This window comes from Serinus canaria, chromosome 5 (assembly GCF_022539315.1).
Source record: "Serinus canaria isolate serCan28SL12 chromosome 5, serCan2020, whole genome shotgun sequence".
Taxonomy (NCBI): Eukaryota; Metazoa; Chordata; class Aves; order Passeriformes; family Fringillidae; genus Serinus; species Serinus canaria.
This window is the reverse complement of record NC_066319.1, coordinates 15296845-15322723: the sequence shown is the minus strand read 5'-3', so window position 1 is coordinate 15322723 and position 25879 is coordinate 15296845. Positions and strand designations below refer to the sequence as shown.

At 42.4% G+C, this 25879-nt stretch overlaps 2 protein-coding genes across 4 annotated transcripts in view; both read left to right on the top strand.

The window, feature by feature from the left end:
* Nucleotides 1-25879, top strand: part of CD81 (CD81 molecule) — a 548624-nt gene that overhangs the window by 96092 nt on the left and 426653 nt on the right. The gene's annotated exons all lie outside the window — the stretch shown is intronic.
* KCNQ1 (potassium voltage-gated channel subfamily Q member 1) overlaps nt 7665-25879 on the top strand; it is a 333003-nt gene continuing 314788 nt past the window's right edge. The window contains exon 1 of one of the 3 annotated variants that reach the window (XM_018908036.3): nt 7665-8074. In XM_018908036.3, coding sequence (XP_018763581.2) covers nt 7671-8074 — 404 coding nt within the window. In that variant the 5' untranslated portion in view covers nt 7665-7670. The remainder of the gene's footprint in view (nt 8075-25879) is intronic. The other 2 variants (XM_050975670.1, XM_050975671.1) reach the window with 2 other exon arrangements.

The following is a 25879-nucleotide window of genomic DNA, read 5'->3' as shown; positions in this document are numbered from 1 at the left end:
CTTTCCAGAGTTTCTAACAATGTGATGTGGATGTGGTGCAGAGAGTCTGAAATCAGTAACCTCATTTTCCCACTGGGTGGTACTTTAGCAGAGCCCTCAAGTGATGTCAAATTTTAACAGCAGTTTAATAGCCCAGTTAACAAATGTTAATGCCCTGCCATGCACACAAATGGTCTCTAAGAAGTAGTTGTGCTCCAGCCTGGGTCACTGGATTTGTAATTAGCCATCAATCAGGGAGATGATGAGGGTGCTCCAATGTTCCCTTTTCCACTTCTGCAAAAATAGAGAGGGAGCTGTGGTCTTCACACCCAAATTTTAGGGCTCAGCAAACTTCAGCTTCAGCATTTGCACTGTAAAACACAAAATCCTGCTGGGCAACTGTGCTTTTGGGACACTGGAGATGAGGATACTGAGATAAGAATTGCAGTTAACCCAATTAAAAAAAGGTCAGGCATGTCTCTAGAATTTGGCATTAAATCACAATTATAGAACAGGTTAAAACAATTTTTGCAAGACTTTAAATTACATTGTATTGTTTAGCTTTACCTATTAGAATGGTCCTAGCGAAATGAAAACTCTAATTTTGTGAGATGAAAGCAACCTGAAATTCCAGTTTGGCAAAGCTGATTGTTGCACAGGTCTCCTGTGGTCTATACACTGACTTTTATAGTTTCCAATTTGTTTGCCTTGAGAGGTTACTCATGTAAGAAAAGGTGTAGTGGGAGGGGAGGAGACGTTGCTAGTATTTGTTCTACTCTTTGCTGTGTGGTTGGGGTTTTTTTAAGCATTAGAAAGCTTTTTGATGGATTATTGTTTGAAAAACCTTTGATTCTCCCACAGAGTTAGCATTAAATTCCTTGCATTGCACATAACCTCCCACTGAAGTTTCCCAGTGAACTACCTGCAATTAAAAGACATTCAGCTGCAGGCTTAACTGTCAGACAGAGGATGCTTGACATTAAAAGTGGGTGGCCAAGTGGGTCCTGCTGAAGAAGAATGATTATCTGTCCCATGCCATTCCTTACACGTGAGGTAGGATATTATTTGTTACAGATTAATGTGGTCACAGGCAGGAAGTGTTCCTGGACCAGGAAGAGATTTGGTGATAGCTGGGGATTTCTTTCTCAGCTGCTGAGAGTGAAACCCTTCCTGAAATACAAGGACTATCCTTTCATTAAGAATAATCCTCTCCATAAGCAACCATGGGGCAAAAATCTGGGAGGTATTTCAGAATTTCAGTTGATTTTTTTTGGAGCTTACTCAGCGGTGTTATTTGGTCTGATTTTAGCTTAACAAAGAGAAGGTTTGTGACTAATGTGAGGAGGAGAATTTGCTTTTGATGCAAGAAAGTGATGTAACAATCTCTTCCTTTGGAGAATGCTGTTAGTCACTGCCCTCAGAGGTGCTGGCCTGTGTAAGAATGGGCACTCAGGATCCTGGGTGGCATTGGTGAGCAAGCAAATGCCTGCTGAGACTCACCTGCTCCTGAGACTGAAACACACCACCTCTGCCACAATGGTGAAAATGAACGTTGCAAGGTGTTGTCAGCCTCTTTAGCTTTCTCTTTTGGAGTAATACCTGAAAGAGTCATTTTCAGTTACAAAAATTGGTGGGAAATTAACTCCATTAAAGAACTCAGGAGGACGGGACGCTAGGGGCGACTGCTGAAACAGGTTGGATGGATGCATGGATCTACAAGTGTGTCTGGAGCCAGATCTCCTAAAGCTGTCCTCTCTTAGTTTTATAAGGCTTTCCCAAGTTCTAGATCTTTATTTTTCCTACTGCTGCTTTGTGGAAGATTGCAAGTAGGTTGGTGGCAGGAAGAAAATGCTGCGAGGGACATCTACAAACTGTGATGCACCAGCGTGGTTCAGTTACAATTCCAGCACCACTTTCTTTTTTTTTTTCTAAATGCCCTGAAGACCTGTTCCTAAACAAGTAAACATTTAGGGCCTGAATTCTTCAGACTCACACGAGGAAGATTTTGGTCAGCCAGAAAGCAAATAGGAGAGGCTAACATTGTAGGAAAAATTTTGATCTTTATTGACAGAAACCAAAATTCCAGTTGGCTGGTTCTAGCCTTTCATATAAATTAATGTTCCTTAACAAGAGAAATTAAGAGTCTACCAAGGTTTTTTGCCTCAGTCTTTAATGGCAACCTCTCTTCTCACAGCTCTCAGGTGGATGGATGGCAGGATGGGGACTGAGGGAGCAAAGTCCCCCCCACAGTACTGAAGATCAGGTTCATGACCAGCTGAGGAACCTGAATGTACAGAAGTCCATGGGGCCTGATGAGATGCATCCAGGGTCCTGAGGGAATTGGCTGACACAGCTGCCAAGCTGCTCTGTGATACTCAGATAGTCCTGGCTGTCAGGTGGAGTGTCATGTATACGGCTGGAAAAAGGGAAATACTGCTCCCATCTTCAAAAAGAATAGAAAGGAGGACCCTGGGAGGACCTGTTTTCCTCACCTTTCTGCTTGGGAAGATCCTGGAACAGATCCCCATAAAGGCTGTCCTAAGGCACATGGAGCACAGGGAGAGGACAGGGAGGTGATTTAAGGCAGCCAGCAAGGTTTCACCCAGGGCTGATCCTGCCTGACCAGCCTAATGGCCTTCTGTGATGGAATGCCTACGTCAGTGGGCAAGGCAAGGGATACAGGGATAGCATTTGACATGAAGGAATGTCATTTATCTGGATTTCTGTAGAGCCTTTGGCACAGTCCCTCCCAACATCCTTCCCTCTAAACTGGGGACTGATTCAATGGCTAGACTGTGAGGTGAATAAGGAATTGTCTGGATAGCTGCATCCAGAGGGTAGAGATCAATGGCTCAGAGTTCCCAATGTGTTGGAAAACAGCACAGAAAGTGTTTGTGAGGCATAAGCCTAAATAAATATTCTCAGAGTCTTTATTTGCTTTAGGACTTCAAACCTGAGCATAGGTGGACAGTAACATTCTTTCCCAGAAGAGCACCAATATGCTTTAAAATCCTATGAAACACTGTAAACACATAGAATAAATGTAGCCATAACCCTGCACTGAGCCAGCATTCGAACAGATAATGCTAATCAGGGATGTCAGCAGGGCTGCACGGCCTCCAGATGCCAGATATCTGGTGCATGCCACTCGCTATCTCCTGCAGGGCTGCTTCTCTCTGCTGCCCAGATTCCTGAGCAGACTGCATCCCCTGTTAAAAATAACCCATCAGTAAAGAAGGGAGAGAATTAAAGGACTCTTCAAACTTTCTGAGTAGAATACTATCTGCTCTTTTCTGGCTGCTCCCTGTGTTCTGAAAGGGACTGGCAGGAAAGCAGACTGTACAAACACCTGTTGGAAGTGTGTCTTTTTGGCACTGATTAGTCTGCTAAGGAAGTGATTAATTAATGTCATCTCTGACTTATGAAAAGTTGATGGTCAGTGTTTTGGGAACATACTGCAGTTTTGCACACACTCTCTCTATCTGGAGTTTCTGCTGGTGTGTTTAAGTTGTTTGACTAGCAATGGCTGCCAACAGGGAAAACCTGCTGGATTTACACAGGGGAAGCATGGATGCATTCAAGAGCCTGTAGCAAAGATTTTGCTTAAATTAAAAACCCGAAGTTAATTTGCATAAAGGCACACAAGATGTATATTAATAGATTTAGATTAATTAAAAATAATGGTAAATGAGATTACCAAAGTGTCCAATGGAAAATGTCTCCACGTACTCAGAAAATTGTTCTTAATTGAAATTTGATGAATGAATGAAAACCTACAAGTCTCTCCATCTCCCTACTGAATTGGCTAAGCTTCCCAGGAATTAGAAAGTGAAGCAAACCCTTGTGTCTCTTTCCCCTTGCTTTTGTTTTGAATCTTAAGGCTGAGGTTTATTTGTCTACCGTGTTATAGTTGTGTTTTCAAACAGTTGTTTTTGTCTGAGGTATAAGTACTTAGTTATTTTATAGCTTTTAATAGGAATGTTTTTAAAGTAATGACAAGTCTGCGAGCAGAATTTTTTAATTGATAGAGAATATTTCAAAAGTTTTTGTCCTACCTTGCTATATGAAAATATATAAACAATCTAGGACTTGATTCTTTACAATTTCTAGTTCAAGTGACATTTACCTTCACCATTGACTGTGTTTTTATGAAGATCTACTCACTCTATCCAAATGCGGATTCTCCAGGAAATGGAATACAACCAAATATTTACTCCAAGAAAAAGAGTTCAAAAATTGAGACAACAAAACTCTCTCTTTCCTTTCCTTGAAAGTTGTTATTTAACATGTCTCCTACTGTAGCTGGGCAGAAATGGAAGTGGCATTAAAAAAAAAACAAACCCAAATGTAATTCAAACAAAAACCATCCCCCAAAGTAATCTAACAGCAAACAAGAAGATTCCCATGGCAGAAGTGGTGAAACCTGTAATTGCAATGTGTTAAAGGCTTTCAGAAGACAGAACATTCAGACACAAACTGTTTGAGTCTTAGCTTCCACAGGGAAGAAATCAGGCAAAAGATCAAGGTGTCTCTAACTGGCTGCAGCAATTCCTGCTTGTAAACATTCATCAGTGATTTAGCAGTGTGATGTTTCATGGTGCTCTGGCAGGCACAAAATGAAAATGCAGATGTCATGAGCATATCTGCCACTGCAGGCACGTTGCTCATAACTTGGTACAGGATGACAGAAGGAGGCCCAGGATGGATCAAATATTTTTGCTCAAAAAATAATTTAACTAATAATTTACTAGTCTTGCTCCGATTAAATTTCTAAAATTGGGAGCTTTGCCACCAGCTTCACTGTATTATCATCATACTATAGTGACTGATAATATCTCATGTATAGAATCACAGTCCTCTTAAAGACATGAGGATCTAAAACAGTTCTTGCAAACTGTGAATTAAAAGATATAATTTCGCTGCAGTTCTGTAAATACTCAAAGTAGATTATTATTATTCTAAGAAGCAATTCAGCATAGTAGTTCCACCTTAATATTTAAACCCACATCCTCTTTATTCAACTTATCTTCCTACCTTCTTCACTATCAAAGCCTAGATACCAAGCTCCATAAATATATTTGAACACTCATCTCCCTCCTCTTCCCATTTTTAACTATTTCATGCATAAACCAGACACTCTTTTTTCTCTTCTTCCATTTACATAAAGTGTTTCTTTTGTAAAATAAACATGATTAAGATCAAGACAGGGCAACATAAGAAGGGGGAAAAAAAGGGAATTTCCATTATTATGTTAAAAATATGTATCTTGAAAATGTTGCAAATTAATATGCAATTTTGTTAAGTTAATATATATTAAAGATAATTATACCCTGGATTCTCATCACTAAGTAGTCATTTATTTGACACTTTAATTTAAGAATGCTCTTGCTTTCACCTGTGCCAGACATGTTTTGCCATTCAGTACCTTGAACAAGCTGGCCATCATCTAACAATATGATTTTTGCTACATAAAAAATGTGTTATCTTTTATCAGTAACACACTAAAAATGTAGATTCTGATTAATTCATTGACTCTGGGAAAAGGACTTTAGATATTACCTAAATACTAATTTTGAATACTTTAAAATTCCTTTATTTGTGATGATTCTTTGAAAGATTTAGCCAGCATTGGAATTCCAACCTAAAACCTTATGACAATATTTCTGTCCTGATAAACAACTCAATTGGTAGGCTGTGGAATATATTTGAGACTTCTTTTGTTTTGCAGTTAAAAATTTATTGACACAAACTTTGTTTCTTTGGAACAGTTTCTCACTGACCACTGAAGATCAAATTTAGATCTTCCCAATTTTTTGCTCCCCATTTAGCCATATAATACCCCCTAACTCTTCTTTTGCAAGGAAACTGCATTAGTAATACAGAAATTCCATTTTCCTAGGTTCAAATAGAGTGAAGATTCTATTCTCTGTTTTGTTAATCAGTGGATAAATTATGCCACAATATTTTTCAAAGATTTTGAGAAGTTTTACAAAGAACAACATCATTTTTGTATGAACATACAGCCTCTTGTTTGGCTGAACTCTGTGTGTTATATTTTGCAGCTGGCTCCAGGATAAGGCTCTGTATAACCCAGACAATGTTATGTTGGTCTATAAAACAAAGTGGAACACTTATATAAAGAAACACTTTTTGTTAGCTTTAATATCAAGACTTTATCAGGCTGGCCCTCAAACAGTGAGCCTTCAAGGGTAGTGATGACATTCTTTCTTCCATTAGCCCTTTTTCTTACAGGCTTGTTTCAAGAAAGAACAGTTCCTAAAAATAGAAAAATCAGGCTCTATTTTGACCTGATGCAGGAAATTTTTCCTTTGAAATGCTGTTTTTATTAAGCTGGTTTGTTCTTCATGCTCTGGTGTAGGGGGGGGAAGCCTGGTTAGGATGTTGTTGGTTTAGAAACAAGTTTTTCAAAGTCTCATTTTAACACTTTTGGTTTTGTATTCCTAAGATGGAGCCAGATCCCTCAAGGGTGTAAATAAGTACAAGAGCCCACCGGTTTTTCTTGTTTACACTGGTGGAGGATCTTGCCCAGTTCCCCTACAATTCTCCCCTACAATTTGTGCAGCCTGACATTTGAATGGAACTGCAATTAGCAGAGTTGTTTTCGTTCAACTTTATTTAGCACCTTATCTCCCTGTAACATTCTTGTCCGGGTACCAGTATCAACCATGAACTCAACATAGCTCTTACTAGTGCTGTTCTATTTTGAGCTGGAAGAAAAAACCCACCAGTCCAGATCAAAGAGCACCTTTCCCTTCACTCTGGGAATAGAAATTGTTAACTAATTGGTGCACCAAAGTCATGACAAATCGGTTCACACCACAGTAATGGAAGTCGTAACTAACTCCACCACACAGGAAAGTTATCCAGGCCCTCAAAATGACCTGTTCTTAGTGGCCAAACAGATGCAACTTTCCACAAAAGCCAAAATGCTGCTGGTGAGGGACCCAACTTGTAGAGAATGCAGTTCTGCAGGACTGTGTTTGCCGAGTTCTGCTGTTTTCCCAGTTCTTCAGCTATTCACTCCTTTTGGGTACGATAACACAAAGGGCTGCAAGACCTCTTGTTTGGGCTCATAGTTCTTGCTACTCATATTAAAAAGAGCTTACTCGAAGATTCAAACTCTGGCAGAGCTCTGCTGCTCCCAGGTGCTGAAATTCTGCAAAAAGGAGTGGAGCAGCAGGTCTAGAAGGCTTTGGAGGTCCTAAATCTGAAGCAAGGGGTTGTAGCCCAGCATCCCAAGCCACACAATGCCACAGTTCTGAGAAAGACCGGAGCGGCTGAGAAGGCAGGAAAATCTGCTGGGTTTCTGGGTTGCTGGAAGGCTGCTCCCTGCCCTGGCAGCTCCTCACACAGGTGAGAGGCCACCTACACGCAGCCACAGCGGTGCCAAGGCACAGGTGCTACAGGCGAAGGTCAGCAATGAGGACAGCGACACTTAGGAGCGCAACGCAGAGATGCTCCAGGCGCCGCCCGGGGCTCCGGCCGGTGCGGCTGCCGCGGGCAGCGCCTCCCGCCGGGCCGCACCGGGACTGCGCCCGGGCCCGCCCCCGCTTCCCCGCACCTTTCCCGGCCGGAGCCGCCCCGCGGGGGCCGGGCCAGCGGTGTCGGCGGCGGGACGGGGCGCCCGGCGCTGCCCGCAGCTCCCGGGGCACCGCCGCGCCGCCCCAGCCATGTCCTCCAGCTCCCCGCCGGGCGAGCCCAAGAGCCGCAGCCTGGGCCGGCTGTCGCTGCCCAGGAGAGGCAGCATGACGCCCGCCAAGAAGGCGGCGGCGCTGGAGCTGGCCGAAAGCGCCCCGAACGCCCACTACGCCCCGCTGGCGGCCGCGCAGGGCGGGCAGGCGCCCGCGGGATGCGGCCCCGCGCCCCAGCGGGAGCGGGAGCGGGCGCCGCGCCTGCGGAGCGAGGTGGTGGTGGTGAGCGCCGACTGCCCGCGGCCCCCCGTCAGCCTGGACCCCCGCGTCTCCATCTACAGCCTCCGCAAGCCCCTGCTGAGCCGCAGCAGCGTCCAGGGCAGGGTCTACAACTTCTTAGAGCGGCCCACGGGATGGAAGTGCTTCGTGTACCACTTCACCGTGTGAGTAGCGCCCCGCTGCCGCCGGGCACCTGCTCCGCGCTCCCGTTACCGTCGCTGGAGCGCTGCCCCGGCCGTGCCGGGGGCTCCGCCGCCGCCCTCGGCCGTACCCTGAGGGGCTGCTGCTGCCGAGCCCCCTCCCCGTGCCCCCGCACGGTGCTCGTCCCCTCCCCGGAGGCTCCTCGGCTACCGAGCCTTCCAGACCTGCCCGGCTCCGGGCTTGAACATCGTGCGGATACGGTCCTTAGGGCCGTGGGTGGTTTGGTTTCTTTGGTTTTTATTTTTTTCTCCCGCAGGTGTGAAGCAAAACAAAAGTCATCCTCCGGGGGAAAGTTTGCCTCTTTAGTTAAGAGAAAAACTGTATCTCAAGTTCAGGAGCCCTTAGGTATTTATCAGATAGTGCAAGAGCTGGTTTCAGGCAATTTTCTTCAGAAGACTGCCCAGGGAGCCTTGTTCAAACTGATCGTAGAAATGAAGTTGGTAGCAGTGTCACCCATTCTTTGTTACTTTTTGGTGCATGGCTCCTGATTTCAACCAGTAACACCTGTGTGATGCCGAGGCTCACTCCATAGCAGCAGTTTCTAATTCTAACAGGTGCTATCAATTACCAGTACTGCAGTCTTGTCAGAGGAGGATGAGAAACAGGTGATGCTCGTTTTCCTTGCCTCTTTTATTGCCCCGGCTCTACCTCTTTGTGTTATCCATTACTACAGGAGGGAGGTGGTGGTTGGAGGGTGCTGTCGAACCGCAGGTAGGTTGAAAGTTGCTTTGTCTGTAGAGTGCAGTGTCCAACCCCAGCCAGCAGGTCTGTAGTGCATGAGCATCCCAACAGCTGTGAGGTATCAGCTTTTTCATCGAGGTGTTGCTGAAGGCTTGTGTGGCCCTTGGGCAATTGGCGTGTGTTAAATGTAGGTGAGAAGGTCAGGTCGGAATGTGGTGTGCGTTTATTGTATTCATGCCCAATCATATATGTATGTGTGTATATCCATTACATGTATATGTGCTTATTCCAGTAGCTGGAGTGAAAGATATTTTGTGGTCAAAATCCTAAGACAAATCACACCAAAGTCAGTTTTTATGACTTTGTTACTGTATTTTGATTTTAAGTTATATTTCTAAGTAATTGTTATCTATTTTATGACTTTGTTACTGTATTTTGATTTTAAGTTATATTTCTAAGTAATTGTTATCTAAAGTCAATTGTGCTTCTGTTCCACACTTGAGGATTCTGGAGTGTTTAGGTCAACAGGTTAAGTGGTACCAACTTTATTTTAGTGGAGGGGAAACAGCTGTCATCTGAGTGTATGTAATTGGGAGATGACTGGGTACAACTGCTGAGATAATTGTGGGCTCCATTCTCTTTAGCCTTATGATAATGCCATGAGATTAGAAAATGAGTAATGACTGTAATTATAAAGTGCCTAATAGTGGTCATCGAACAACGTAAAACACTTTGGGGAATTATAACCCCCCCTTTTCTTTTTTCCCCTGCCCGTAACCAGGAGTTTTAGGTAGCTGTCTTTTATGGTTTCTGACCTTTCAGGTGTCTCAAATTACGTTTAGATGGTGCAGCAAACTGTTTTCAATATCTTAATTAATGCCAAAATCTTAACAGCAAATTTAAGAAAACTCTGAAAAACAAAAACCAAGCCTATAGTCCTTTCACTACTTAAGGTTCTAGCCTGACTTTTAACTGGGTTTTTTTGGTTTTTGTAAGTATTTGCCGTGTAGATTAATCCTGTTTGCGCAAGAATTAGGATTCTGTAATATGTGTAAGTCATTACGTGTTTCCCCCTTCAACACACACCCATGGTGTAAGCATTAGCCCCTGCATTTCCCTTCTTTCCAGAACTCTTCTGATGCAAGGACGAATGACAGTGGCCGTAAATATTCTTAAGCTTCTTACCAAGAATTGTTCAAGTTCCTTAGGGCACTGAAGAGACAGAAGAGAGTACTGACACCCTTGTATGTTTCTCACAAGGCAATCTGCAAGTACCGTTTAGGCAGCCTGACTCTGATTCCCACCAGCAGAGGGAATTGAGGCTTTACTGCTCTCAGCCCAACTTGGTTTTTGTTTTTTTTTTTTTTTTTTTTTGTAGTACCTAAGCTTTTTGTGCCCAATAAATCATGGCATAAGTTACTAGTCTTTGGTCCATACTTTTCCAGCTCTTTCTGAGCTCCCCAAGCAACTTTCTGCCGTGCCAAGGAATGCTCTGTTTGGAGTACAATCCCTGCCAGCCAGGTGCTGAGCATCGGCAGATGAATTGTTGCTGAAATTAATTGATGAGGCAGATTTGTCTGATTCAGAAAAGCTGCTTGGTACCAGCGTCTCCTCGGGAGGAGGCACGGGACCTGCTTTGTGCAGGATACAAGGGATGAGGTGCAGAGCTGGAAAGGACTTGGAGTCATCAGACACACACAGAGGTGTGCATGTGCTCCTTTCCCACTGGAGGAAGTACTTGATTGTTCTATTGTCAGCGTGCAAACAGTCATTCATAGAATGCTAAGCCTGGTTTTACCTTGGGGTGTGCAAGGACCCTGGTGTTAGTCTCTCCTGCCCGAACGAGTTTAAGGAACTGAACTCATTTTGCCTGTTGTCTTTTTGACTCCCTCGCAGCCTGCCTGCTGCTTTATGCCGGGGGCTTTCAGCTGCCTGGGAGGGCTCGGTCGCTGTCCTAAATGTTTAGAGGGGAAGGAGAGGAAACGGGAGTGGTGTTACAAGATCTAGCCCAGTGATGGGAGCAGCCACTGGAGGCTTAATTTTCTGCTTTCTGCGTGGTGTGGAGTGTGTGGCTGTGTTCTTAATTATATGCTGTAATTATTACAGTTAGAAGCAACTCCTGGAATAGCCCATGTAACTTACTCTGGACCTGTATCTCTGGCTGCTTGTTAAAACACTGTTTATCAAGCGATAAGAGCTACATCTACTGATTGCCTGTCACACCCTTTTCCTGCTCAGGAATCTTAGTCAGTGGCATGTAGAATACTAATAGCTAAGAACTGATACTCAGGATTGATTTTCCTCGGTTTTGTACTATATTGTTTAGAAAAGGGAAGCTGGACACCAAGCTTTAATCCACAGATTGTAGGTTGTTTTGTTTGTTTCATATTATTTTGATTGCTGCTTGTTCTGGTGAGCAGCAAAGGCCCTTGTGTATCCTTGAATTAAAGAATGGAATCTGGCTGTCTTGCACAGGTCAGGCCATGACCTATTTTCTTCTGATTTATTTCTTTCATAAGGTGTCAGAAATACCTGTTTTTCACTATGCAAAATGTATATTCTCTCTTGATATTTTCAATCCCCAGGGTATTTTGACACTCCAGTCTCTGATTAAATTGATTTAATTCTAGACGAGTCTTTTCTAATATTTTTCTTATTTGCTTAGACCAAAGAGGAGAAACATCTCAAGTGAGCAGAATAGGGAATGAATTATTGTGCCACTTTTATACTTGATTTTTGAAGGCTGTGGAAATAGTTTCTCTGGGAGAAGGAATTGCTAATCAGCCATTAATTTGCCACTCAAAAAACCTGCCTAAAAGTACTAGTAGAGATGACAGAACCTCTTAGTTCAGCTACTTGGCTTGGTTTGTTTTTGTAATGTCATGTAACTAGATGAAGCACACCTCATTTTACCAGGGCAAGTAAACTGTGCTTGGTGGCTGAGGATCTACGTGCATGGCTTCTGCAAACACAGTTGGTGGCTGCTTGGAGACTCGGGCTTTGCAAGCAAGAGCTTGGCTATATGGATGGCAATGTCCTGCCAGGGCCACCAAATCTGCCCTGGCTGTCAGAGCAAGGGAATGACTGAGTGCCCCTGTTCTCAGTGACCTTCCAGGCTAGGGCATCTTATCACACTTATCATAGCAGTGCACCTTGAGAGGGCAGCTTTGAGAGGTGAAATGTTCTGCAGCCTGGACAAACCAAGTTTTCAGCCTCTATGAGGAGAGGTGGAAAAAGAAAGTCTGCTCTCAGAGTGCCCTGCTGAAACTCCTGGGTACTGTCCCACCGTTGAAAATGACTGTGCAGAGTAAGTGAAGTTGTCAGATGTTAAAAAGAATTGTTTTAGATTTAGCTGCTCAAGGGTTTCTTCTCACCATCTTAACTTTAAAATAAACGTCTTAAAATATGCCTGAAGAAACTGAAGTTTTGAACTGATTTCTCTTGTTCTTGGTGTGGCAAATAATGACTTCTGGCAGTGCTGACTCCCCGTGTTCTTTGAAGTGTTGGCTGTAACCAGAAGGAACAATTTGGAAACTGATGGACCTTTGGTTTGTTCTATTGTGGCAGCTTTCCTTTGTTGCCATGCAAGATAATCAGCTTCTATCTTATCTTTGCGTGCCTGTACCTGGTTCAATTTACTTTGCCTTTGTATAAGTTCGGTTTAATCAGCAAGGATTGTCATTGAGTTTGTTTGAATCCCGAGTTGTTTACATAAGCTTGGACAGGCCAGTGGCTGGGGTTTGGAAAACTGGTCTGTGGAAAGAGGCAGACTTAGCAGCAGGGCTGCATGTGTGTGCACACAGAGATAGGAAGTGAGGGCAGATAGAATATTCCAGTCGCCTGAACCAGGACTCACAGTAATCAGTGGTTAAAGGCAATGCAGTGATTATACCATGCTCTTTACATACATTACATTGTGAAGAAAAAGCCTAACTCCAACTTAAAATCCCATTTTTGCCATGTTTCCAGACTTACTGCAAACATACTTCTAAACCATCTGGTTCATACTTGTGTAAAATGTTGAGGAGGAAAAAGGATCCATAAAATAATTAGTGTGTGCATGTGCTCATGCGTGACTTTTCCTTCAGACTGAAGAATGTTTTGCAAACTGAAATGCTGTGGTTTTGATGTGAACTTTTGTAAGTTTAGAGATTTTTTGTGGCTTGAAATCAGACTTCCAGATTATTACTTCTGTTTAAAACAAAAAAAAGGAGACATAAATTCTCCAAGGTAAGCACAGCTTTTCCAAGTAGAAAGAAAGAAATATGATTTGATCAGGGTCACATTCCCTGCTGTCAATAGCAGGAAGACCCAGATTTAACTTTTTTTTCTTATTGTGATAGAGGTAGTTTAGCTGAGGCCAATTTGCAGCAGAGCAGACACCTTTGCAACCTAACACTATATGTCTATCAATGTGCTTGGTACAGTTTTATCTGAGAGGAAAAGGCACTGGAAAGCTGACTTTAGGTATTCCCAGAGAGGAGGGAAGACCATTTGCCTTCCTGGTGTGAGAAGGTGTGCTCATGTTCAGGAGTTGCTGCTGCAGAGGCACCCCTGCTTGCTGAGCAGCCAGATGTTGAAGCTTGGGCTCTTGGCAGACTTTTGGAGGCAGGTGAGACTGAGAAGTGGCTTAAGGGTTTTGTTCTTCCCTTCTTACTCTCTGCATGCTGCAGTGCTGCCCCTTAGCTACAGTGTTGTTTGGGGGGATAGAATGTAAGAAAACAAAGATAGTGCAGAAGGTAGTCTCACACCTGAGGAGCTGCAGCTGTACTAATCCCCAAAAATTAGGAACAGGCCTGCCCTTAACAGGCCACAGCTGTGTCCAACAAGAAGAGTGCTACAAAAGAGTGAATTAGCTGGTTGGGGAGAGAGCTGGAGTTTGTTGGTTGTGCTGTGAGAAGAAGTAGTGAGTTCTGCAAGGAGCTGCCCATGAGAAATCACCAAGAAGGTATGGGAACTTTTGCAATAAGATGCCAACAATCAGCAGTATTGCACTACAGTAGTGCTGCTTTAGGACCATGTAATTGATGTAGTATTTTTTGGGTTGGCCAGTACAGAGCCTCTCCCTCTTGCCCTGTTTCCCAATCTGTAACCTGTCAGAAATTTCATTTTTGCTCCAGGCTGTCTTGTGGTTGAGACCAATCCAAGTTTGTGCCATGAAGAGCTCAAGTGTCAGTCTAGTTACAGATCAGAAGGGGTCCCCATTTCTCTCTCCCAGTGGGACAGTAGAAGTTACTAGGTTAAGAAATGTAGGTACAAATAACTGTAATTGACTAAAAAAACCCAAAACCAAACATGTTCACTCAGTAATTGACTGTCATCAGAAAGAAAAGCAGTATGAGAAACCAATTCCTCTCAATACCACCATAGCAGGTAATGCCTGGAAGCCACTTTGATGAAATCACTGTCTTTGCATTTATTGTGGAAATGTATTTTGAATATTGAAGGGGAAGGAAGGTGAAAATCTAGGTATCTTCTAGGTAAAATGCCTTTTGGAGATACCTCTTGTAATAATTGGGAAAGTCCAAATTCTGTTCTGAAATGCATAGTGGGATAAGGGTGGATACTTGGAAAAAATTCATTGGGTCAAGGAAATTTTGTGGGGAGAAAAAAGACTTTGTAATTGTACTGATGTTTAGGTTTTCTAAAAACAAGTGGGAGCAGAAGACTGTAAACTCAGTGCTTTCCAAACCAGTGCTCAGTGAAGACAGGTTGTGTGCAGTGGAGAAATAAAGAACTGTGACACATGGAATTTATGCATTTTTTCAATTGGGGCAGGCTTTCCAGGGATATGCCTTCTCTCTTTTCCCATCATCCTTCCAGTATGACATTTCAAGTCATTCTCTCATGTTTGCTTTCCTCCAGGAGAAGAACTATCCTGACTTTAAAAGTTGCACGTGAACGATCTTAACAAAACCAGCAAGTGCAGCGTTCACATTTCTGTGTCTCTGTCAAATGGTTGGTTGGGCAATTCTGGCACACTTCCTCACCCTGGCTCCTCAAGTGCCAGGGAGAAAACATGCAAGGCTGCGTAGATTGGCCTCTTTCAAAACTTCCATTGCAGCTGAATCAAGGCTAGAGTTGAGATTCAATTGCAGTGAACTAATTAGGCTGAGCTCCAAATGCCAGAGTGCTGGATGTGTTACAAACAGCGGTGCCAACATATGCTGCAGAGAGCTATGCACAGGGCTTAGCTGGCTGCAAACTTGGCACTGCCTCAATTATTTGGTGTGTTAATAGATTGTTTAATGTGCACTAGTGGCTGAGCACAAAAGCTGTGAACGCTTGCTCATTCAGTTCCAGATGGAAAATAGTGTCTTGTTGGGGGCAAGGTGTTTTCTGCCTGCCAACGAGAGGTCCAACAAGCTTCAGATGTCTTGGAGAGCTGCCAGATGCAAATAAACCTGGTGGGGAGGCTGAGTTACAGCAGGATGCCTGCACTGGTGAGTTTTTAGGTGGGGTACTCGGCCTCCTCCTGCAGTCATGCTTCATCTGGCACAATGGCCTGTGAGAACCATTATAATGCCAGGCATTTGCAAGGCTCTGCTACAAGAGTAGTTGATGTATGGAGTTCTTACCTCCTACCAGGAAGATATGCATGTGAGAGTGAATTTTTAGCTCTGCATATAATAAATAGGAGTATTCAATGCTGTAGTAATCAAATTTAATGTTAATTTTACTATATGTTTTTAGGTATTTTTTTAAAATAGGAAATTCTAAAACTGCTCTCAGTGAAGAGTTTTCTCTGGCTTACAGGCTGTGCATACCTGGAAAACTTGAGAGGTGCTTGGTGTGAGCTTTTCCCTTGTCTGATGTGACTCATTTTTGAGGATATACAGACTTTCTTCTTCTTTGTTTTCCTACTCTGTGGTACAGAATGCTAAAATAACAGCCATTTTCTGTGTTCAAGGAGCTGTAAGAAGTTGCCCATGATGCAAAGCAGGGCCTGAGTAAGTGTGTAAGTGTAGTGTAAGTAGTTTAAAATATTAAAAAACAGCACTGAAACCCAATCAAAACCTCCAAAACAACAACAAAACTCCACAAAACCCAAAAATACTGTCCCACATTTCTCAATGGTACTTCCTTCCTTAACAACACATTTGATAACAGAAAAAGTGACCCCTGGAAACATACAGTGAAACATAGGCACAGGGGAAGCTAGTGTTTTATTAAAGCTTAGTACAACCACCATGACAAAAGCCAAGTTTTTTTTTCTCTGAACTGCTTTACTGTCAGAACTTCCACTTGTGTGAGATAATGAGCACACATTTGCTCAAAACTGACTGAATCCTCCTTGAGTTTTAGAAAAAAAAAGTCTGTGTTACTTTTGCAAGGGATACATCAAGCACCAAGTCTGCAGCCTTGGGATTTTATCATTTTAAAAGAAATAAATCCCAAAAGTAGGAAATGATACTGCAGGTTGTTCAGTGGTCTTTAGATATTCCTAGCAAAAGTGCCTCATGTAAATATTCTTATTTTATCTCTTGTTCTTCACAGTCACTGTGATGATTTAATATTTTATGAAAAATGTTAACCAAAAATAAACCTGGGACAGGACTTCTGGATCCTTTTAAGTTTCTTCTGTTAATATTGAGGTGGATCTTTGAATTTCATGTTAAAGCTCTCACTAGGAACATACATCTCAGGTATGTTTTGCTAATGCCAGTGGACTTATGGGACCTCATTTGACAGCACAGTTTTGTCCCATTTGTAATACAGAACTATTGTAAATCAGCAGTGACCCTGATGTTGGTGAGGGGAGAGAGAATGATGCATCTGACTCCATCATAAGAATGGTTAATGAATTACTTTATTATACTATGTACATTTTATCTAAACTGAATCTGCCAGGCACTCACTCTGCTCACAACTGCACAGAGCAGCACTCATCTCTCCTTCTCCCCTGACTGTCCAGTGACAGTCCCACACACACACACACTTGTTGGCCCTGACAGGCCAAGGGAACAAAACATCTCCTCATTGCACTCCACTTCAGCACAACACAGGCACAGCAAGCGAGACAAGAATTGTGTTTTCCTTCTTTTCTGCTTGTCTCACAGTTTCTCTCTGTTCAGAGGGCATGTGGATACCACAGAGAACTGAATTTTTTCTCTTGACTGTAAAGTCCCTCTGCAGTCTGCTGAGGTTTTCTAAAAAGTAAATGCTTTGTAAATAACTACACTAGTATTTACTTCAAATGAGAAATATACTGATTTTAGTGAACTAAGATCATAGAATAGCAGAAAAATCTTTGTTTACCCTAATGAATTGTGCTCTTGATAATAATCTATTAATTTTAATCTTACCCTAGAAATAGAGCATACATATTCTTTTACAATAATAGGAAATACAATACATTTGTTGGAGTAATATTTGGTTCTTAAGAAGTTATCATCATGTGTTTAACTTTACTATGTGGACAGCTATTTGCTTCCTAGTGGGAGCAATTTCTAAAGGTAAAAGGACCAACTAGTAAAGAAGAAAACTATACTCACCTCCAAAGTTAGGACAGTTAAAACTACTTGCAAGGCATTGCGCACCAGATGTGTAGAAATATTTTAATATTACTTTATTTATAGTAAGGCTGGTTTTTCTTTAAGCATCTTATGGTGCTAATTCTGTATGCACTTTGTCCCGGTGACTGCTGTCTCTTGTCTGTAGTAAATATGTTAAACCACATACCATTTGTATGCAGGTTTTACCATCTCACCAGTAGTTTTAATGTAGATTTCTAACAGTTAGTGGTCTTTCCTCTGTCCCTCCTTATGTGTTTTAGACTGGGCAAGAACACAGGCTTGTCCCTTCTGTTTAGACAGTGTGGTCACCCTTGCAATAAGCTGCTCACTGTCAGACAGCTGGAACTGACACAAGGAGACTGGGCAGGCTTGGATGTGTAGAAATTCAGTGCTCAGAAGTTGTTGGTTTCCTCTGCAAACCTGCACTGAATTCCTGAAACCTCAGGGATGCTTTTAAATTGTTTAAATTTTTTACAATATTTTCTCATTGCAGAGCTAATATTGCACACTTTTATATCAGTGGGATAGTACAGAGAATTGGGTCATGGTTTGAGCACAGAATGTAAATCACCCACCAGGTAATTTCCTTGGATTGTCTCCAAAGATACCGGGTATAATAGCAGAGGCAAGGATTACAGAGCTCTTGCTCATCCCTTGTACCACAGAGGCTGAGGTCCTTGGACTGAATGCATTTTCTTTCTGCAGAGTAAGGAATTGCCTTCAAAGAGTGTTTTTGTTCCTGCAGCAGCTATCCCCTTCCCCATGGCATCTGAAAATGAGCTGGGATTGGCTAGAGTCTTGTCTTTCACAGTGAGCTGCAGGGCGCTGCAGTGGAAGGTGCCTCATCTCTTGTACGGATGTTGGCAAGTAGAGCAAAGGAGAATGAATGCAGGAAATGGTTTCTGCTGCTAATCTCATCCTTACACTCTTCAAATGCCTGTGCCCAATTATTTGTGCAGGGTAATGGAGACAGGGGAAGAGACAAGAGCAAAGATCTTCCATCCTGTGGCTGCAGTAAGTAGAGAATGTCCTGTGCTGACCCTGTTAACAATCAGTGGTGATTGTGTTCTGTGCAATGGCTTTATCTGATCTTCAACAAATAAGGCCCTATTTTTTTCCCCTAATATTCATCCTAAATAGATCTAGTAGAGGCTATTTGCTTTTCAGCCCTGTCTTAGAAGACATTAAAATGTGGTCAGACCTGACAATGAGTAAATAACTTGAGCGTGTATTGCTTTATTGTAGTGTGAGTAAACTTCATGTGATTGTATGCTGTTATCTGAGCTGTGACCCAGAAAGTATTGATAATTGGTTATCTCAGCACTTCACACAAAATAAACCTGCTCCCTTGATGTTTTCTGTGTCAACAGGTCATCCAGCACCCTGGCACTAAGCTGTCTGAGCATCCTGTTTCAACAGCATGTGAAGTATGCCAGGCACTGGAATCTGAGTGTCAGCCAGTCATGTCAATTGTATGCCTTCAAAGTTCTGGTCATTCAAGACAGCCCTCTGTAGATTTTATTTAATTTTGTGACATGGTCTTATTTGGGCAACTATGTATGTGAACTACAGAAATGAGAAAAAAAGCTCCAAGAGTGAGGGAGAAAACAGACCTTTGGAATCCTGCAGGTTTTGCAGTACGTGGAAGGCTGTAGGTGTATTTTGTTAATGCTGAGCCTTCTTGGGTGTCTGAATTGCTTATTGCACTCTGGTTTTCAAGCACTGAGGTTATCTCCTCATTCTTTTGTTGTATGGCTTTAATAGGAGGCATTGCACATCCATCAAGTCTCTCTGTCAAGTGAAACAGAGAAATTGAACTGACTTAAAATGTGATGTACTATGAGAAGAAATTTTCAGTGGATTGTATCTGTAGGAGTCAAGGGCCACCTGCTTGTGCCTCTTACATAAAAGAGTGGACATAACATTCGAGCAGGTTTTGATACTAGCTGTTAACCCCTGCTGAGACTGTCTGCTTTTTCCAAGGCAAGTTTTCTGTCAGATGTCTTTCTCTTGAAAGAAACAGCGCTTGTTTCAGGAAACCTGTACATGGTCTGTGTTTATTATTATATTATTGACTATTAATATTATTATTTATTAATATTATAGTAACAATTAAATATATACTATTTATTATATAATTATTGTGTTATTGAAATATTATATGCAAAATGCCATGGGATTCTTTTCTTGCAGAATTCCGCTGGAAGTGACTTGGTAAGTAATCAAACTGTTTCAAAGTACTTTGAGGAAATCAGTCTGTTTGTTTATACAGTGTGTGCCAGCAGTCACTGTGAGCTGTGGTCAAAACCCACAGCCATGTGTATCTTCAGTTTCCTCCTCCTCCCTGTAACAAATGCAATCTGATGATGCTTCTGTCTGATGGCTCAAGTGGAGTGCTGTGTTTTCTTTGGAGTTGCAGTCTCTCTCCATCCCCCTCAAACGCCACATCTGTCAGTTTGTAGCAGACTTTGTTGTCACTGTTTTTTTTCATATTGTGCCTCTTTTTGCCTGCTCCGCACCCTCCCTGTGTCTCAGGTATTTTGGTCTGTAGAAGAGACTTTGTGTTCTGTTGGTGGCTGTGAAATACCATGGGAAACTTGTGCAAGTTTTGGACAGGAACTGAGGGCAGAAATTAACTCAGTTGGAGCAAAGCATCCCGTAGGCAGCTACTGATTAACCAGAATAAAATTTGGCTGAGATTAGCACCTACCTTGGTAAAATAAAACTGGTATTCTAGAGCATGTCTTCTAAAAGGTATTGAGAAATTGAGCTCTGCTTTGAATAAGTGGTTTTCCTTTGTAGTTAGGATATGGTGTGGTAATGAAAGTAGTTTGTTCACTTTCCCATATCTTGTGATAAATGTAAGGAAGACTGAAATGTTTTTTTTTTACAGGATATTTTGTAGGAACAGCACTGCTATCACAATACAAGGAAGATAAATAGTCATGGCAAAGCCAGGCAATGTGTGCTTTTTTTCCCCCAAGTGTAAAGTGACTGCTTTGTAGTAATGAGCTGAAATAAGTTTGAATTCATGGAATGAAATGGAGGAAAGTAGCCTAGACAGTAAGGAAGAAGGACCACCTGTAAATTTATTCTTCCTCACAACTCCTCCAGATCAGTGTTCCTGGCTGCCTTGTATCATTTTATAGAGAGAAGTGGACCAGATGAGCTCCATCAACATTCCAGGGACCTGAATGAAACCATGAGTTTTACTGTCTGTAACCTTCTCTGCACTTCATATCTCTACCAAATTTGATACTAATCCAGATGGTTTTTAAGGATGCATTTCTGCTGCCAGATGTGGATTACAGCTGAGCTGTGCCTGCTAGACCAGCCTGGATAAAGCTGTGCTAAGCATGGAGGTAGAGGGAAAGCATGTGCAAACCCTGCTTTTGCACCAGCTGATGGGTGTGAGCTGGTTCTGGCCCAGCTCAGCAGCTGCAGCAGCGCAGGGTTGTGCCAGTGCTGGCTCCTTGGCACAACTGGGCACCAACAGTCCTGGCTGGCACTGGGACCAAAGCCTGGCACAGGCTGTGACTCCACCTAACTGGGTAGAGACACTGCCATGTGATATAACACGACCTTCTGGGGCAGGGATCCTCGTGCCTTGTGCATCCTTACATCATCTGGGAATGTTTCTGGCTTCTAGGATGAAGTAGGTAGCCAGTCTGTGCTCCTGAGATTACCCCTGGCACTGCTGTGGTGCCTCAGGGTGCTTTGCTTTCAGCACCTTTGGATGTGTGTGAGTGCAGTGGCATCAGGGGCTGGCTGACAGCTCTAGCATAAAGAAGGTTTTTAGCCTTCTTCCCCCCTGAGTCACAGGTTCAGTGGAAGTTGGAGGCTGTTTGTTCTAGATGTGGTAAATAACACAATCTGACTGCTCTCTCCTCTGGCACCCACCTCTAAAGCTGTTATCAGCATTGCTGTGGCATGTTTGATTTAGGGGCAAATTGGCACCTCTCTGACAAGTGCTGGAATGTCCCAGTCTGTCCTTGGGGTGTTGTTGGCATCTCTCACACCAGTAAAACCCCATCAGCAGTCGTGATCCTGGGCAAACACCAGCCAAGTGCACAAAAGCGCTTATCGCCTGCTCGGCTGTGCATTCATAAAAAGCAAAGCCATCAAACCCTCCAGTGGCTGGCAATTCCAGAGCTTTCTGTTAGACTTGAAAAGGAGTCCTGAAGAACACAGGCTTCTTATCAATTTTAATTGCTGGGCAGTGGAGGGCTGCCCTTTGTTTAATGTCATTTGGTGTTAGCAACTCTGACACCGTGTTGCAGAGATGTTTCTGGCCAGGAGCATTCTGCTGAATGCAAAATTAAATTCAGCAGAAATCCTTTGGTTTTGGGAAGAACTCAGGTTGAGCAATTGAATCTAACAGGTAAAGAAATGCAAAATGGGATATTGAGAACAGATTAGGTGGAGGTGCATGGGGCAATGTGAATATGTTAGATTTTAGAAAGTTGAGGTTTAAAAGTATAGATGCTGCTATATTGTAATTGCTTTTCATTGCTGTTGGAACTAAGTTCTGTATTCCCTAATCCTTTAGATTGCCTTTTAGAATGTTGCAGTCATGCTTATGCATTTGTACTGAAAACAAAAAACCATCATCATTAAAGTTCTCTGAATGGCCCTGTGCTCCTGGCACACACTATTAGCCAAAATTCATGCCACCTTTAGGGAGCTGGGCCAGACACAAAATCACTTTGAACAGTTGGATCAGCATTTGTATATGGCTTTGCCTGTGAGATTTTGGTTTTGAGGTCAGCTTGCTGGATTTGAGCTGTTGTCAGATTCCGTGAGGGCCAACACCTGCATCAGTAGAAACTAGTAGATGTGCAGGTTTTGGAAATACCAAGCAAACATTCTAAATGCAATTATAAGTGCATCTGAACCACTTTTAAACAAAAGAGCAGAAAGAAAACTCCTTGAAAATGACTCTGAAAACCACAACTTAAAATAAGAAGCTGATGTGAAAAATGTGTATTTTAAGGCAGCTGACAGAGAGCAGATTGACAGCAGTTAGTTAATCAGGAGTATCTGCAGTGCAAACTGCTTCACTGACCTCAGGTCTGCTCCTTAAGTGAGCAGCTGTCTCTGCTGTAGGTTTCCACACATGACTGTGGAAGATATGTTGGACTGTCCCTAGCCGACTTGGAATGAGACCTGAATTCACTTGCTTTCTGTAGCAGCTTTGGAAGTCTTTAGATGAGACTTGACCAGAAATACCAATTCTAGGAGTGTGACTGTGGCTGTCTGCATTTAATGCTTCATCCATTTCTTGAGATGGTCAAGGAAGCCCTTTGTTTTGATGGGTAATTTGTTGGCAGCTGTCTACTCCCAAAGAAACTGGGCAAGGGGAACAGAAATAATACCCAGAACAGACCTGGTGACTGATAATAAGAGCACCATTATTCTGGTGTCCCCCAAGTATAGGCAGAAAATAGATACCATTGCCTCTCCTCCAGATTTCTACACTTCTGGTTGGTGAGGTAGCAAAGAAATAACAATGTCTTAATTTTTCTTAATGTTGTGCATGTATCTGTCTTCATTTGAAATTCTTATTTTTCCTTCAGCATTTTTCAGGGTTTCTTTATTTTTTTTCTTTTTTTTTTTTTTTTTTTTGTGTGTGTGTATGTTTCTGAACTTCTTTAGACTCTTGGGAGAGCAGTTGTGTATCAGATTAGGAAAAGCAGTAATGAGAAGCTAGAGCAGTTGTTTACTTTCCATGTTGAAGTCTGTCCACACTTGAAGTGGAAGGAAACTGCTTTTCCTTATTGCCAGTTGCCAGGATTTGTGTTGGTTTTGTTTTTATCTTTGTTTTTTTTTTTTTTCCCCTCCTGCATGAGGAATTTCATTGCTGAAACTGCTTTGGCTTATGAAATGCTGAGCTATTGACATGTCTATAGTTAATTTATGGAGAGGAACACTCCTGCTGGGATAATGCATAGCCAAGCTATTACTGGCTGGCTACTTACGTGTGATGAAACAGAAGCAGGAGCTGGAATCAGTCGGTTTTCAAGTGGTCACCAGTTCAAGTCTTTTAATTCAAAGTATCCTGGCAATGTTACTATGCTGCTGCCTTTAGCTTTGATGGGTGGGAGGTGTGCATTTTTTCACTTCTCACCTTTATTTATCTTGATGTTTCCTCATATTTGTTAGCTTTTATTTTTCTCGTGAAATAGGAAATGTTTACCTTTCAAGAAAAAAGTCTTTCTAAGCATTCACAACTCCAGCCAGGGAATGGATTTGCAGTTTTGTGTGCTGCAAGCAGTTCCTGTTACTCATGAAACAGGAGTGGCCCTTTAATAAAGGTGCCAGATCTCTGCTATGCAATTACCATAAAATAACCAGTGCAGCAATTCTGTATTGTGAGCAGCTTGACAACCAAATGCTTTTTGAATTGCTTGTAAGCTCTGGTGAGGAAATAAATCCTGAAGAGCAAACTATAATGCTTATTGCATGCCTTGTTTCTAGACTGGAAAATCTCTCCTTAACCCCATGTGTAACACAAATGCATCTACATACTCAGCCTTGTTAGCCAGGAGACTTGTTGGGAGTTATAAGAAATATGAACTCTGAGAAGGTGTGGTGCACATAGCTGTGAATCCCTGTTTTGAATAGCTGGGTGAATGTTGGCACCATCTCTTTCAGGCCTGCAGTGATGGTGATGTTCTGAAATCTGCTCTGACCACAGCTGATCTTTTAAACAATTTTACTCTCAGAGTAAAATTGCCTTTTTTTTGTGTGTGTGTGTTCAGTGCTTAAGCAGAAAACCCCACTGCTACATGCTGGAGGTTGCTAGGTACTCGTGCAATGCAAACAATAAATATCAGGGATCATGCTGGAGTCTTCTGAGGAAGTGTAACATGAGACAGCCTCCGCAGTAATTGCTTTTTTTTTTTTGCTAGCCTCAAGCAGAACTGTCTTCAAGGCTGGGACACATCCTTTTAAAAGAGAGTGCAATGCATGGAATGAAAGGTGTGATAAGCAACTAAAAGATATTAATGGTGGATGGTCATGAAAGAGCCCTTGTTTGCAGCCAGCCCAGTGAGTTGTAGCCTGTGTCCTGGAGAGTGTGGAGCCCTGCAGCCCAGACACCAGGATGGGGCTTCTGAGAAACTCAGTGTCTGAGCTCTTCTGGGGAGTTATGTGAAACAATCTCTTTTGCTTTCAGAGATTTTTTTTTTAATGTTAATTTGTATTTTAGTTTTAATTCTTTGTAGGTGGAAGTCTTGGTGGTTTCAGTGTAATACAATATTTGAAATGCTGAGTATTTAAAAAAAGAGTAATAAAAACTTGCTGTAAAAGTGTTCATTCACAGAGCACTCAAGCATACTTAATTCTCTGGTGAGATGCACTCTCATTTGTTTTTCATCATCTTGACCTGTGAGTCAAGGGCCTGCCAAGTGCAGTTTTGCTCTGATTGTTAGAAAAAACAGGAGGAGATGGAAAGCTGAGGGGAAATACAGAGTGAAGAAGGCACAGAGGTGTGTGTAGTACCAACAAAAGCAGTGAAGTTAGGATAAGTTATCAGTGTGGTGGTTAAATTAACCCAGCAGGTGGGTTGTTAATAAAGATCACTCCAAGCTCTCAGGAGGAGAGGATGGATGTTGGCAGGATAACTGCAGAAACACACTGGGAAGCGCTTGTTTATGGCTCTTCCTTTACCATCCCTGTTTCTATAGTGTTTCCACAGCATAGAAAGATTAGAGGCTGAGGCAGGGGTGTAAAAGCTTGGAAAGCCTCCTCAGTGTTTGCTGAATGGGGCTACCACACCTCGAGAGTGCTGCCTGCATTCTTTTATAATCCTCTGGCTCCTGAGCCATTTAAAAGCTGTGATTTCAGGCATGTGAAGAAGGCTTTTACAGTCTATTTCTATGAGGTTTTCTGGCAGCTGCTGGGAACCATCTCTCTTGTAAGTCTAAAGTTCCAGTAAATAAGAGGCTCCAAAAATCAAACTGACTTTTCCTCCTACAAAAATATTCTGCCAAGGTTGACCTTAAGCCCAGAGCCCATAATTAATTTTTGCATGCACATTCTCTCACATCTCTTTAAAACATCCCTGCCCCTATTTTAGAGTGACTGTTCATTTATTTGCTGGTGACTGGGCACTGTGTGTGTCCTGTGAGCTCAGAATGGCACGTGGGTAACTTTTTACTGGCTGGCAGAGGGTTTTCTCAGCTCAACTTGAATTCAGTGCTGTAAATTTCTGTGCCAGCTGGCAGACAGATTTGCATATGCATGAAATTGCAGTGAAACTCTTAATTAGGTTGATCATCACCTCCCATTACACAAAGCATCCTAAGCTTAAGTTTGCTCTCTGCATCACTACTCCTTAGCTCCTCCTGTCTGCAAACAGTGTTTGAGTCCCTGTGTGAACCAATTCTCTGCTTTTTTTGAGAGAAAATGCCCAGAAACAGAGGAAAGCAATGTGTTTCCTTTTGGGTCAAACTGAAACATTGGTTTGAAACCCAATATGTATGTGAAGTACTATTAATTCAGGGATATTTTCCAATTTTTTTTTTTTTTTTTTACTTGAGAGTGCATCAGCTGAGGCAGAGATCAGAT